Consider the following 14,316-nt stretch of genomic DNA (forward strand, 5'->3'; position numbering starts at 1 on the left):
CCTTCCAAATGGAAGACTGGTACAGACATGTTGATGATTTAACCAACATCAAACAGCCACATAGTTGAAATACAAGTCAATGGGCCCATGGACAAAAATGGTCAGAAGGCTGGAGCACCTCTGCTGTGGAGAAAGGCGGAAAGAGCTGGGGGTGTTCAGCCTGGAGAGGAGGAGGCTGCGGGCAGAGCTGATTGCGGCCTCTCAGTGCTTAACGGGGGCTTCTAAGAAAGACGGGGACAGACTTTTTGGCAGAGCCAACAGCAATAGGACAAGGGGGAATGGGTTTAAACTAAAAGATGGGAGATTTAGACTACATAGAAGGAAGAAATGTTTTACGATGAGGGTGGTGAAACACTGGCACAGGTTGCCAGAGAGGTGGGAGATGCCCCATCCCTGGAAACATTCAAGGTCAGGTTGGACGGGGCTCTGAGCAATCTGATCTGGTTGAAGATGTCCCTGCTCACGGCAGGTGGGTTGGACTGGATGGCCTTTAAAGGTCCTTTCAAACCCAAACCATTCTGTGATTCTACAGTTGCCTATAACACCAAAGACAGGATTCCTGTCATCATGCTTTAGCTGGTTATAATACCAACGCCTCCATCTGAGCTGGTCACTGGACACCCCCCTTGCAGCCAGTGGAAGAAAGAGGCATTTTGGGGGCACCATTCACCTGGTTTAAATGTCTTTTGACATTCATCATGTGATGAATTAATAACACAAGTGCCTGTTTTACCTATAAAAGCGTAACTCTGTGTATTGCTGTAGTAGTACTTGCAGCAGCAATTCAACAATACCTACAGTCCCTTCCAGCTCTCTAGCTCAGCTCTGTACCTGCTACAATGTAAAGCCAAAACAAGGTTTTTTCCCCCATACTCTCTTATATGGTGCTGAAAGAGAAGGAGCAATGGGCAACCTAATCCCATATCTCTACCTGTGATATACATTCACCAAATGAGTGTAAGAGAGGCACAACCTGATTTACTACGTGGTATTTTACTACTTGTAGTTGAAGAGCTGCAACAGCCATCATTTTAAAACCAATTTAGTCTTCCCCATATATGCTTCCTTTGCGCTAGAGCGACTATGGCAAAGTCAGCCAAATACCATATTTAAAAAGAAGAACATTTGTTCATCAGAGTTATACGGACACAACTGAACACAGCTCGTGCCACAGATCTTTAGCATCTGAGCACAAAAGGTTTTTAAATAGTAGCATGGAGACCAAGTGAAGAAAGTGAGATGTTTCTCTCAACCTTCTTATTTTCTGAGTTGAAATCAGAACGTTACCTAAATGTCAGGTCAATGTCATTCACGCAAAAATTGCACTAAAGATAAATGGACGTGGTTAGCCAAAGAAGTCCAGTCCATCCACGGATTCACACAAAAATTGCACTAAAGATAAATGGACACAGTTAGCCAAAGAAGTCCAGTCCATCCCAGGATTCACACAAAGTAATATAAAATATTCTCTAGTGAAAAAAATAACCTGTGGAAACATAACCCTCGTGTTTAATTCTCATAACTGACAGGTTTATTTAACAACACAGATTTGCAAATTCAGATGTTACATCCCTTTTCAAAACCGCAGCGACGAGAAGCTATTGAATCCTATGTACCACACCGCTACCTTTTACTAGAAATAATTATCCTCTTTTATTACACAACTTTGAATGATTCCTCAGAGCAGCATCCACACATAATCCTCTGAATAAAGAACCTCTGGATTCATTTTTCATTTCGGAGAGGGAAATTACGGTATCAGCAAGAGGAGTCTCCTTCAAGCCTTATTTGCATTCAAGAGGCTGCCAGTTGGGTAAAGTTTCTCCCCATTTAAGTAATTCTGTTTCCCAGCAACCCGCGCTGTTGCCAGGAGAAACCCCGGGGAGAGCTTCCTCCGCACCCGCCCCGCCGCAGTCTTGGGGGTACAGCTTTGTGCAGTGCTGCTTCATGCCAGCGCACACATCCGACTGTGAGCGGCATGCTAAGTAGTCCGCCAGGAACTCCAGGGACTCGAACAAGAGATCTTTTTTTTTTTTTGGGGGGGGAAAGGGCTTAGTGATGAATGACGTCGCCTTTTCTATTGCAGTGTAGTTAGAGGTGATAAGGCAGTGCAGGGTTTTTTCACCGGGGTGGTGTTACCCTGGGAGCAGCGTTTGACAGCTGGATGTGCAGCTCTGTAAACATGTTTCCTGGGTGCTTTTAATCTATCAAGCATCGTCTGTGCATGCTAACTTGCTTTTTGTTGTTTTTTTTCCAGCTGCCAAGAGCAAAAAGCACATGCAAACCACAAAAAAATCTCCTTAGACTGACTTAACCTTTGCTTCTCCTTGCAACACCTTCCAAAATGTAAATGTAATGGGTGGTTAAAAAGTAATTCCTGTTTTTCCAATGACAGTACAATATTTACAGTTGTACACTTGGCTTGAAAACAAGCTGTTTAGTGTTTAGATACAAATACCTGACAAGGTGCAAAAAAAAAAAAAAAAAAAAAAGGAGAATGAGAAAAAGCCATGGCATGTTATTACAGACAGGATTTCCAAGCAAATTTATCTCCTACCTAGCTGTAAAGATGTTGTAACCACAAATTTCAGAAGTTGTCTTTCAGATAATAAGCAATTACTGGGGGTGAGGTCCTTCCACAAAGAAACATACTCTGCTTTACACTCTTTCTGATTTGCATCTCAGCATACACAGTGAAATTGTAATGAAATTTAATAATTTATGGAAATGGATGGCATGAGTGTATTTGAGGCAAAGATTGTCTCTTAGAATGAAGAAATAAGTAATTAACTCTTCTGAATTAGAAAGGTAAATTGAAATTTGAGAAACATTAGACCACATACAACATTGTTACTCAACATGCTGCTGAACGGTACTTCAGTGGAAGTCAGATCTCACATTTTTTACCCCATATTCCCTATAAACTTCAGTAAAAATGGGTAACTAGTTAATTCTTTATGTAAAACACTGTATCAGGTAAATAAAGTGGTAGAAAACTTTAAGAAATTAATCCTTCTAAACCTTAAGAGAAACTATTTCCTTTGTAGGCTTTGTTCTGAGGCATAATCGCACTCAAGAACCTCTATTTTAGACCTACAATATAGTGATATTAAATTCATGTCTGGAAAAAAGTTTTATATTTGCCCATGATTAACAAACTTTTTTCATCATTAAAGGAAAGAATATCTAATATTTTTCATTTTATTCCTTATACTCTACTGAAAAAATATCTTAGAAAACATTAAACTTTTTTTTAGTTTGCAATTCTGTTGCAAAATCTTGTGCCTCGCACAATTTGGCAAACTGTCAGAATATCAAGGAAAATCTGTTCAAAACTTCTCAACCTAACACTGCATACATATTTATGCGCAGAATAAGCATAAGGTACCAGATTTTTTTCCCTAATTCTGCCCAGTACAAAGAAGCTCCAAAATCATGGAGATTTCCATGATGTACTAATTCACAAGTATCAAGGGATCGGGCTGTCCCATTCAGCCGTTCCCCATTTTGCCATTCGCCCTTGGTAGGAAAGTACCGACGATTTAAGCATACGTGATTCAATGATCACAGCTCAGTGATATCCAGTACGCTTTGTCAGTGCAATGCCCCTGTATCATTACGAGTCAGCATAATTGAAACTTTAATGACAACACAGATTCACTCACTGTTGAGAAAATTACTGGATGATCCCATGCCCACAGGGATCAAATTCCACTGGGAAGTCTTTGTACCAGGCCATGAACATGCATAAGAAAAGTTATGGTCTGTTAGCCTTAGCACCTTTCCACATGCCCACAGTAGCATACGCAGTCCAGTCAGCAACCTCCTCCGACGGCAGGGGATGAGACAAATGAAAGTATCCAGACCACTAGTTTGACCGCAATAATTTCAGTTCACTGTTTTAAGAATGGTAAAAAAGATTAGCATGGACAGAAATTCCACTAAAATAAACACATATAGACACAAAACAATTTAAAGGGTTATTTCTGCTTCTGAATGTTCATTGTGTTTGGAAACTATTAAGTTTCAAAAGACGTCCAACTAAATGCAACATCAGAAATCAACTAAACAAGTCCTAACGGGACATATGATACCTAAAATCATTTCATTTAAAAATCTCTTGTGAAATAATCTCCCTGTAAGAATATAAGGTATACTGTTCTTCATGCACATACAGTCAGTTGGGTTGGAATCCAACCTGCCTATGGCCTGTGAAAAGCAAGTGCTACTTCAGCAGGCAGGGGACAGAACAGGAAGAGTAAAGCAGTTCCCATAAAATACCTGTTTATGTTCTGCATAATTTAATGTCAAGAAGTACGTCCCTGAAGGAAGAGCAAGTGATCCCCGTTGTAAAACTTCAGCACATTCTCTAGGAACTGTAGAAAAAACTGAAATACCTCCACTAGCCTGCAGAAAACTGAAACGCATTTCAGAAGTATGTTCCAACCACTTGGACTTGGAGTATCCTGCGAGACTGACAGCATGCCCCACTCTGCAACAGGTCAGACTGTTATACAGGCAGAAATGCAAGAGTGTGGCCAAAAAGAGAGAAGACTTGAGGGTCTGGCTCCAGCCTCCTGCAGTCAATTAAATAAGTACCATCATCCCACGTAGGCTTTGGCTGGTTATTTTGATATATCTGCTTAGGATGTCCTTTCAGCCTCCCAACAGAGGGGGATCATCAAGATCCTGAGGGAATTCTGTAACTGCTGGAGTATGCTAGAAAAGATGGACACTGCTGCTACCACCACAGCTACAACTAAGAGGATTTACAGCATCACGGCACAGCTTAAGTTGGAAGGGACCTCTGGAGATCAGCTAGTCCAACCCCCCTGCTCAGAGCCAGGTCAGCTGGAGCAGGTTGCTCAGTGCCGTGTCCTGCCAGGTTTTGACTATCTCCAAGGTCGGCAAAGCTACAACTTCTCTGGGCGACCTGTTCCACTGCTCAACCAACCCCAGAGAAAAAAAAAAGTTTTCTTCTTATGTTGAAACGGAATTTTCCGTGGTTCAGTTTGTGCTTGTTGCCTCTCGTCCGTCCACGGGGCACCACTGAGAAGAGTCTGTCTCCATCTCCTTTACTCCTTCCCATCAGTTATTTACACACATTGATAAGATCCCCCTGAGCACCATGTCCCAGCTTAACTGAATTTAGGCAGAGCACCCGTTTCACCCAAAGAGCATGCATTTGTTTTAACAATATCAAGGCACCTAAAGCTGCAATATTCCTGCTACATTTGAAGGCAATAATAAAAAAAAGTGAGGGTGACACTACAAGCCTATCAAAATCTGAATTTCCAATGCTCACTAGCCACATTCTTCTCCAGACGTCTCAGCAAAAACATTCAGTGCAACTTCTTCTTGAGTTCAGTATATCAGGTTGAAGTACTGATTCCACATGGAACTGAAATGCACTGTTGTATGAATTTAATGGAAAATATACAGACTTGGAATTAAATCAAATAGTCGAAGCAAATGCAGATCAATTCATAAAGTTAAAAATAGAATCAGACACTATACCAATGACTTGAAAAGCTCTTAGGTATGCAGGAGATGATCACTTAAACACAAAGCTCCCAGTGCAACACTTTAACCCAAAACGTTAGTTATCCTTTGATCCACAAACAGGAAAATATCGAGTAGGAACAAGACTGCAGTTGACACTATCACTAGTAAAATCTGGTGTCTACTTCCGATATCCAAAACTTAAGGAAGACCTTAAGAAATTCATGAAAATTTAAGGGGGGGAAAAAAAAAATTAATAAACAATTGGAAAACATGCCTTCTGCTGACAATAAAAATTCACTTTGCTTGGTTTATGTCTGGTTGAAGTCTTCACTTTTCTAAAAAACAGGCTGACCAGCAATTTCATTATGATCTAAACATATTTCACGAACACCAGAAAGCACATACTACCACGCTTTTCATCCTCATGAAGGAAACTGTACCAAGCTGCAATGGTTGGATGTTGAAACACAACAAAGCGATTCAAAATATGCACCTTTTTAATGGAAAGAGTTACGAAACATTGGAACAATTTATGAAATTTTGCCATGGATCCTCTGTCAAATGACATTTTTAATCAATGTTTTCTTTAAAGAGTATGATCTGATTCAAGCAAGAATTAATTCACGGAAATGCTGTGCTCTTTTTTATACGGAAGGTCAGACTAAAGTTCACCATGACCTCCTCCACATTTGTAATTACTGCTCTATTAATCTATAAATATAAAGCTAAGAGGTTTAATAGGTTTAAAGAATCCTAACACTGTCTACCCATGAGCTGTACCTTTACTGCCTCAAAAAAGTTAACCCACTAGACATGCATGTTACAATGTAAGTACCTCTGCTAGGAACATAGCTGAGACCACAGAGAGAGAGAAGATATTTCCTGACACTACTCATTGGGACCAGTGGGACAAAACAATTTTAATTTACTACACGCTGCTATCTCAGGCTATTTAGCAGAAAAAAACCACTGTGTATGTATGTATGTACATATATATATATGTTATTATACAATGGCTGGCACAGGAGGTTCCCTTTACGTTATGAGGACTCCTTGACTAGTGCTCCTATATCATAAAATAAAATAGTGTAAGCAATATATACTCACATACTCATAAAACACAGCCATGTTTCAGCAGTAATGCAACTAAAATTAATTCTGAAAACTAGAGTTATACTAGAAAGGTAGAAGCAATAAATAATATGTGGTTTTACCATAAAGCACGACATCGTATTGCACCATTATACAGAAAACATATGAAAGGAATCATTTTCAAAAATGAATGCAGCAGCTCTACTGAAAGGAAAGAAAACAGCACAACAAACTCTGATTCCCAGATTATGAAATTTGTTGAAGATCAGATAAACACAACTTGGTTACAAAAATAGTAAGTGAAGCTTACTAATGTTTGTATTGTTTTCAGCTCACAGTATAGTATTTTATCCCCGTTAAACTGACTTCTACAAACAGAACCCTTTGTATCACAAACCAAGTCACTTCACAGAAATCCATATAATATACAAGGTTTAACTGCATCATTTTCTTAGACTCAGATCCTAAATTAGTAATAACCTACAATAAAACAAACAAAAAAAAGGGTTACGCAGACAAGGTCAAATCTCACATAATCCTGTGGTCAGAAAGTTACAAAGGAATAGAAATGCAATGTAGCTTTTCGTAAGACTAGTTTAAATGCAGCTTTCAAGGTGAAGTTGTCACTCAGCTGTCTTTTCCTCTCTTTTGGACTGCAGCAAAGGGGGGAGCCGTCTGAGCTGGTCTCTGTACTCACAAGGTTTGTGAACAGCAATCAAGAACCCTCAGCACGAGAGGTTCCCCGCCAAACAACAAACCTCTCGCACCCAGAAAGCATCAGGAACTTGGAGCGTTGGGACCAGGATGCTCAAGTGGGTGCAATGCAATTAACACAACGTGCAGGAGGCACAAAGAGAGCCCAGAAGTGCCGCTCACAGAAGAAAACCCTCAGCAGCTGAAAACACCTTCCAGGACAGAATGCCCTGACCCAGACAGCGCTGCCACCTCTGGTACTTCAGCAGCCTCCCTCTGGACTGAACTCCTGAGTGTGGCCTCAGGCTGTAAGGAGAGCCTGGTGCTCCTCCATGGGGATGGCAGCAGTGGCAGCAGCCCCATCTTTTGAGAGGCGGCTCTGGCAGACCTAGTCGCTGCAGCACAAGGGAAGGAGCTGCAAGAAGTGAGCAGGCTGTATCGCACCAGGGATGAGGAGCAGGAGATCAACAGGATCTTCAAAGGGACTGCACAGACAAGAAGTTAAATGCTCTGCAGCTCTTCACCTAGGAAACAGTTAGAGGCCCTCAACACCATTGAAGCTGCACAGGATGGACACCTCAGGTCACTGGATTGGGATCAGTGCTAGTACCACTTCAAAGAAAGGTCTGGCAGATGTCTTCCTCAAGTGTTTGCACACTAAGGCAGAGTCTGGTTCACAAAGAAGACAACTCAGTTGTCCAAGTGTGGTCACAGACCTATGATGTGATCAGAATCAGAGACCTGGCACAGCACACACAACTTGAGCAGTGTCACACATGGGAACAGGGTAGGTAGGAAGAATTAGCACAGAAGAATAGGATGGGGAGCTGCACTCTACTGAAACGAACTCCTTGACTGGAGAGAGCTCTAGTGTGAAACTGAAGTCACAGGCGCTGAGAGTCTCCAAGTCAAGATCAGAAGGGAAACACTGGAGATGGTGTGGTCTGGGGTCTGCTACAGAGCAGCTGACGAAGAGGAGGTAAGTGGATGAGGCTTTCCACAAAGAGCTAGCAGAAGTCTCCAGACTCCTGGCTCTGGTCCCGCTGGGAGATTTCAGTTCCCAGACGTCTGCTGGGAGTGTAACATCAAATTATGCAAGCAATTCAGGAAGCTGCACGAGTGACAATTTCATACCAAAAGTGCCAGAGGGACCGGCAGGGATAATGGCTGGTTGTTGACCGGCTGTTCAGAAGCAGAGAAGAACTGGGGGCATTGCAGCAGCAGACGGCAGAAAGCTGCAGTGACCACAAGATGACGGAGTTCAGGATCCAAAGGAAGACTAGAAAGGTAAACAGCAGATTTAGCATTTTGGACTTTCAGAGCTCAAACTCTGGCTTATTTAGGGAATTGCTAGGTAGAAGCCCCTGAGAGGCTGTCAAAGGGAGACAGCGCCCTTCAGGGGGGTCTGAATTTTGACCAAAACTTTCTAAGAGAGCTAAGGAACAAAGTGTCATGCAGAAAAACTGGGGACGTCATCAGAAACACAGAGCTGCTTAATGAACTAAAATGCAAAGAGAAAGCATACAAGTAGAAACAACAACAAGCAACAAAGGAGGTATATAAAATGCCTTGCCTAGGCATTTAGGCACAAAATGAGAAAGGCCAAAGATGGAGTTAAAGCTAGCTAGGGATGTAAACAGTAATAAGAAATGATTCCACAAAAATTATAAGAGTAAAAAGAAGCTCAGAGAAAATCTGGGTGCATTGATGAATACAGAAGACAGCCTAGAAGTAGTACAGAAAAGACTAAAGTACTCAAAACCTCTTTTGCCTAAGTCTTCAGAAACAAAGACGGCTCCAAAACCTCTGCACACACTGGCACAGTCAGAAAGAAAAGCAGCAATGTGGGGAAAAATGGGTTATGGCTACTTAAAAAAATTAAATGTCCAAGGAGCTGTGTGGAGTTTTTCCAGGGCTGTGGAGGAAGCTCGCTGGTGTGACCACCAGAATACTCTGACAGATCTAGATATAATGATATCTAGAAAAATCAGGTGACTGGGAGAGATCTCTGATGACTAGAAGTGGGCTACAGTAACAGCCATTTTTAAGGGAGGCAAAAAGAGGATCGAGGAACTATAGGCTGCTCAGCCTCGGCTCAGTCCCAGGGAAGATCATGGAGTATGTCCTCAGAAATCATTTCGAAACACAAAGAGAACAGAAAAGTAATCAGGAATAGTCAACACATTTACCAAAGGCAAATCGTGCTTGACCAGCTGGGTTGCCTTTTATGATGAAATGATTGGCTATGCAGATGAGGGCAAAGCAGTGGATGTAATACGTGTTGACTTTAGCAGGGCTTCTGACACCATCACTTACAGCATTTGCATTTGGGAGCTGAGCAAGTACTGGCTGGAAGAACGGCTGCTAGGCACTAGACAGGTCAAAAATTGGCAGGACCACCAGACTCACAAGGCAGTGATCAATATCTTGATGTCTAGCATGTAGCAGGTTACCCCAGGGGCTGATGCTGGGGCCAGTATCATTCGATATCTTAAATAATAACATGAATGATGTGACAGAAAACATGCTCAGCAAATTTGAGGGCAATGCTAAACAGAGAGTGAGAGTGGACGTGCCAAACAGCAGAGCTTCAGTCCAATGAGACCTTGAAAAATTTCAGGTCTATGCGAACAGGTCAACAAGGAAAAGTGCAAGTTCTGCACCAGTGCAAGATAATCCCAGCACTGCTGGAAAGGACGTGTGATTATGCTAGGTGCCAGGTTAAATATGAGCTAGCAATGTGCTCTCATTGCAAATAAAGCAAACTCTGTACTGGGCTGCATTACAAGGAGCATGGACAGCAGAGTAAGGGAGAAAACCTCTCCTCTGTGCTGTACTGGTAAGAATTCACCTGGAATACCGTGTCCAGTTTTGGGTCTTCAGTTCAAGAGAGACATTAATAAAATGGCAAGGGTCTGCAAGGTCAAGCTGGTCAGCAGCCTACAGCACACAAACCTAGAGAGCTTGCAGAAGCTCAGCGTGTTGCAGCTGGTGAAGAGTAAACTAAGGGGCAATCTTACAGCAGCTTAATAGGGAGTAAGAACGACTCAGCCAAACCCGTCTCAACAGCACCAGGCAATATCAGAGAGGGCAGCAGCCACTAACTCTGCCATAAGAGGTTCACACTGAACATGAGGAAAAACTCTCTGACGAGAAGGTGGCGCAGCATTGGCACAGGGACCAGACTGGAGTGCCCTTCCAACCAACACTCCTCTGATTCTGCAATCTAAGAGCAATTTAAACAAAAGAAATGTTACTGAGTAAATGTTACGCAACATTAAAATTTAAATTGCCATTCTTTTCTGAAAGGAGGTTACATCTTAAAATTTTTAACTTTTGCAATTCATTGGAGCCCCACGGTGTTATTAAGTGCATAACATCATGTTTAGTCATAGAATAAAAATGCCCCCAAAAAATGATATTTGGCCCTATGAGGACATTTTTAGTACAGCAGCAGAAAATTATTCTATCAATGGAGTTACACAGCATAAAATGGGCCTAGCATATCTTCTGTCCAGGCTTTTATCAACAAGCAATGTGCAGGTGCCACTTTAATCTAGGCAATGTGCTAATCTTGGTATCATCTCTAAAGTTCATTGCCCTAACGACATCAACCCCATCTCTGCACCCCTCCTTTGAGCCCACCTTCTCCACATCAGACATAATACTCTTCCTGCTACCTTTAATTTCACCACTACCTTCTTGCTACGTTCAGCATTTTACCAGATATCTATACAATGTAAGCTTTTACTATGCTCTCAAACACCTCTTTCACTGAGCTTACGCCATCATCCAGTTATTATTCACCCACCAGCACTTATGTACCTTGTTTATATATTTTTTTTTAACATTCACAGACTTTGTTAGGGACTTCAGGTGCCTGGAGCAAAGGCACATATAAATAACACCTTGTACAATGGAAGAACAAATCATAGAATCATAGAATCATAGAATCGTTAAGGTTGGAAAAGACCCTTAAGATCATCGAGTCTAACCATTAACCTATCACTACCAAGTCCACCACTAAACTATGTCCTCGAGCACCACGTCTACCCATCTTTTAAATACCTCCAGGGATGGGGACTCCACCACTTCCCTGGGCAGCCTGTGCCAGGGCCTGACAGCCCTTTCAGTGAAGAAGTTTTCCCTAATATCCAACCTAACCCTGCCCTGGCGCAGCTTGAGGCCGTTCCCTCTCGTCCCATCGCTTGTTCCTGGGGAGAAGAGACCGACCCCCCCCCCCCAGCTCCAGCCTCCTTCCAGGCAGTTGCAGAGAGCGATGAGGGCTCCCCTCAGCCTCCTCTTCTCCAGGCTGAGCACCCCCAGCTCCCCCAGCCGCTCCTCCCCAGCCTTGGGCTCCAGCCCCTGCCCCAGCCTCGCTGCCCTGCTCTGCCCACGCTCCAGCCCCTCCATGGCCGCCTTGGGGTGAGGGGCCCAGCGCTGAGCACAGCATTCGAGGGGCGGCCTCCCCAGTGCCCAGCACAGGGGGACGATCCCTGCCCTGCTCCTGCTGGCCACACCATTCCTGACACAAGCCAGGATGCCATGGGCCCTCTTGGCCACCTGGGCACACTGCTGGCTCCTGTTCAGCGGCTGTCGACCAGCACCCCCAGGCCCTTTCCCGCCGGGCAGCTCCCAGCCGCTCCTCCCCACGCCTGCAGCGGTGCCTGGGGTTGCTGTGCCCCCAGTGCAGGACCCGGCCCTGAGCCTTGCTGAATCTCAAAGACGCGTGTTAGAGCACCTACGCGCCACTGTCATTCCTATCCAACGGTGAGGACAATCATCTTGCAATGCTTTCAGTTCCTAGGAGGGCTGACCAAAGGCAAAATTTCCTGCTTAATTCTAGGTTGCTACTTTGCTTACCTGACAGCACGCATTTACTCAAAACAAGATCACTGGAGAATCATTGAAAGAAACATGGTTTAAGAGTTTAAAAACACTTTGCAAACATTAACGAGTACTGGTGAATCACTGAAAGAATTAAGAACTTAAAAACACTTTGCAAACGTGAGGGTTAAAACATCCAAACCACGCTCAGGAATAATTTTGAGGAATTATTATTTAAGAGAAAAAGTAACAGCTAGGGAAACAGGCCCTGAATAGGACTATTGTGGCCCTCAGTAAAAACCAAATAGAAAACTCATATATGGCCAAAATCGGTGCTTGTTGGCGGCTGCCGCAATCGATTAACTCCTGTTCTTATGGCAAGAGCGCCGAGGAAACGTCGTTGTGCAGCTCAAGCACGAAAGCAGCGCGCTCCCCAGCCTCCCCTCAGCTCTCACCCCGCCGCCAGCCGGCAGCGGGGGGCCGCGCCCGCCATTTCACGCCCCCACAGCGGCGACGAGCGGCGCCTCCGCGCATGCGCCAGAGCCCCGCCGCGCAGGCGCCGCCGCGTTAGGCCGCGCCGCGGGGCTGAGGGGGGCCGCGGCGGGGAGGATCGGGACCGGCAGGAGCGGCGAGGCTTCGTCCCTACCTGCCACCGGGATGCGCTGGCTCCTGCCGGGCAGCGCCTCGTCCTTTTGCGGCAGCCGGGAGGCCGAGTCGCCCATCCTGAAGGTGGAGCTGCAGAGCCTGCGGAGGAGGCGCCGCGGCGCTGCTGGCATCGCCCCTGAGGGCGCTCGGGTGGCGGCGGCGGCGGGGCGGGGGGGGAACGGCCCGGCGCGCGCGCTGGCCGTTGGGACGGGCGGCGGCGGCGGCGGCAGCGGGGGGGGCGGGCCCAGCCTCAGGCGAGCGGCGGCGGGAAGCGCCGGGGCCCCCCCGGTTCTTGGGTCCTGGGGGCTGTGGAGGGGGGGGAACCCCTTACTCGTCCTGGGGGCTCTGGAGGGTGCAGCGGCCTCCCCGGTGTGTCCCCAGCGGTGCGGCCCGGGGGACACCCAGCTCCCTGTGCCCCTGAGCGGGGTGGCCGTTGGCCTGGGTGCTCCGAGGGGTGCAGCCGCCTGGTAAGGTCACAGTGGCGTGGCTCGCTCGGGCTTCACCTGCCCGGGTTTGCATGCCCCCCCCCCCCCCCCCCCCAAAAAAAAAAGCAGCCCCTTCTCTTCAGCTCGGCCTGCCGAGCTTTGTGCCTGGCCTTCCTCCCTGGGCTGCACACATCCCCGCGGTCTGCTCCTTGCGCTGGGGTCCCCTGCACAGTTGTACCCAGGATGTTTTTGCATGGTGTCTGCCTCAGGAGGGGTTTTTGAATGCATACCCTTCTTGGGGTATGTATTCATGTCACATCCACCCGCTGGCCTGTCCTCCGTGCTCCCAGTTGAGGGAGGGAAGGGTTGTGCAAACATACCCAGCAAAACATGCTACACAGACTCTTCATGCAGTAATATGTTTTATTGTACAATAATATCTTTTTTTTCCCCCAGAGTTTTCTGGTGGTTGATACATGCAGCACTCCCCTACGTTACATTTAGCCAGTATTCTGCATCGTGCCAATCTCGCAGAGTACTTTTTGTGTGAAGACGCTCTAAGTAGCGTACATCTCCAGAGATCAGTGTCCGCACGTATGTTTGCAATAAAAATACAGAAACAAATGTGAGTAGAGTATAAGTACTTGTGGAAAACATCCACCATATCTTTGGGTGTAATACAATGCATATTGAGCCTATAACACCACCAGGTTTCTAACATAGAAGACTTATAGAATGGCGTTTTGTTTTTCAAGCAACTGAAGCTCATTCTATGGATATGGTCAATAGACAGAAGGGAGATTTGTACAAAACCTTGCAAAGGAGATTTGTGGACTAGGCAGGGGTCTTGCACTGAGAATTTCAGAGTGTGGGAAGAGACTGCGCAAGTAAGAAGAAGCAAAGAAGTTATAGAAGGGAAATGGTAGTAATTCAGTTCATCTGGAGGGTTTTGAAAAAGTTGGATTGTTGGCTGAATAGGAGAGAAGATGATAAAATGGCAAACGAATGCCTAGTCTGTGAGAGGAAGGCCAGGTAATTCTTTCAAAAATGGTCTGTGACAAAGGAATGTAGTTCCATTCAGCTCATAATCAGGCTGGATTTTGCATGGATATGATACTCTTGAGACATA

At 45.1% G+C, this 14,316-nt stretch overlaps 1 protein-coding gene across 4 annotated transcripts in view; it reads right to left on the reverse strand.

Moving 5' to 3' along the window:
* The window catches only part of MSRA (methionine sulfoxide reductase A), a 300,787-nt gene extending 287,842 nt beyond the window's left edge, over positions 1-12,945 (reverse strand). The window contains exon 1 of one of the 4 annotated variants that reach the window (XM_087776798.1): positions 12,764-12,945. In XM_087776798.1, the coding sequence (XP_087632924.1) occupies positions 12,764-12,893 (130 nt within the window). In that variant the 5' untranslated portion in view covers positions 12,894-12,945. Of the gene's footprint in view, positions 1-12,035; positions 12,104-12,153; positions 12,175-12,763 lie in introns of those variants that run through there. The other 3 variants (XM_087776795.1, XM_087776793.1, XM_087776797.1) reach the window with 3 other exon arrangements.
* Between the last annotated feature and the right edge of the window lie 1,371 nt (positions 12,946-14,316).

This window comes from Nipponia nippon, unplaced genomic scaffold (assembly GCF_047370975.1).
Source record: "Nipponia nippon isolate SJK-2023a ecotype South Korea unplaced genomic scaffold, ASM4737097v1 scaffold_4, whole genome shotgun sequence".
Taxonomy (NCBI): Eukaryota; Metazoa; Chordata; class Aves; order Pelecaniformes; family Threskiornithidae; genus Nipponia; species Nipponia nippon.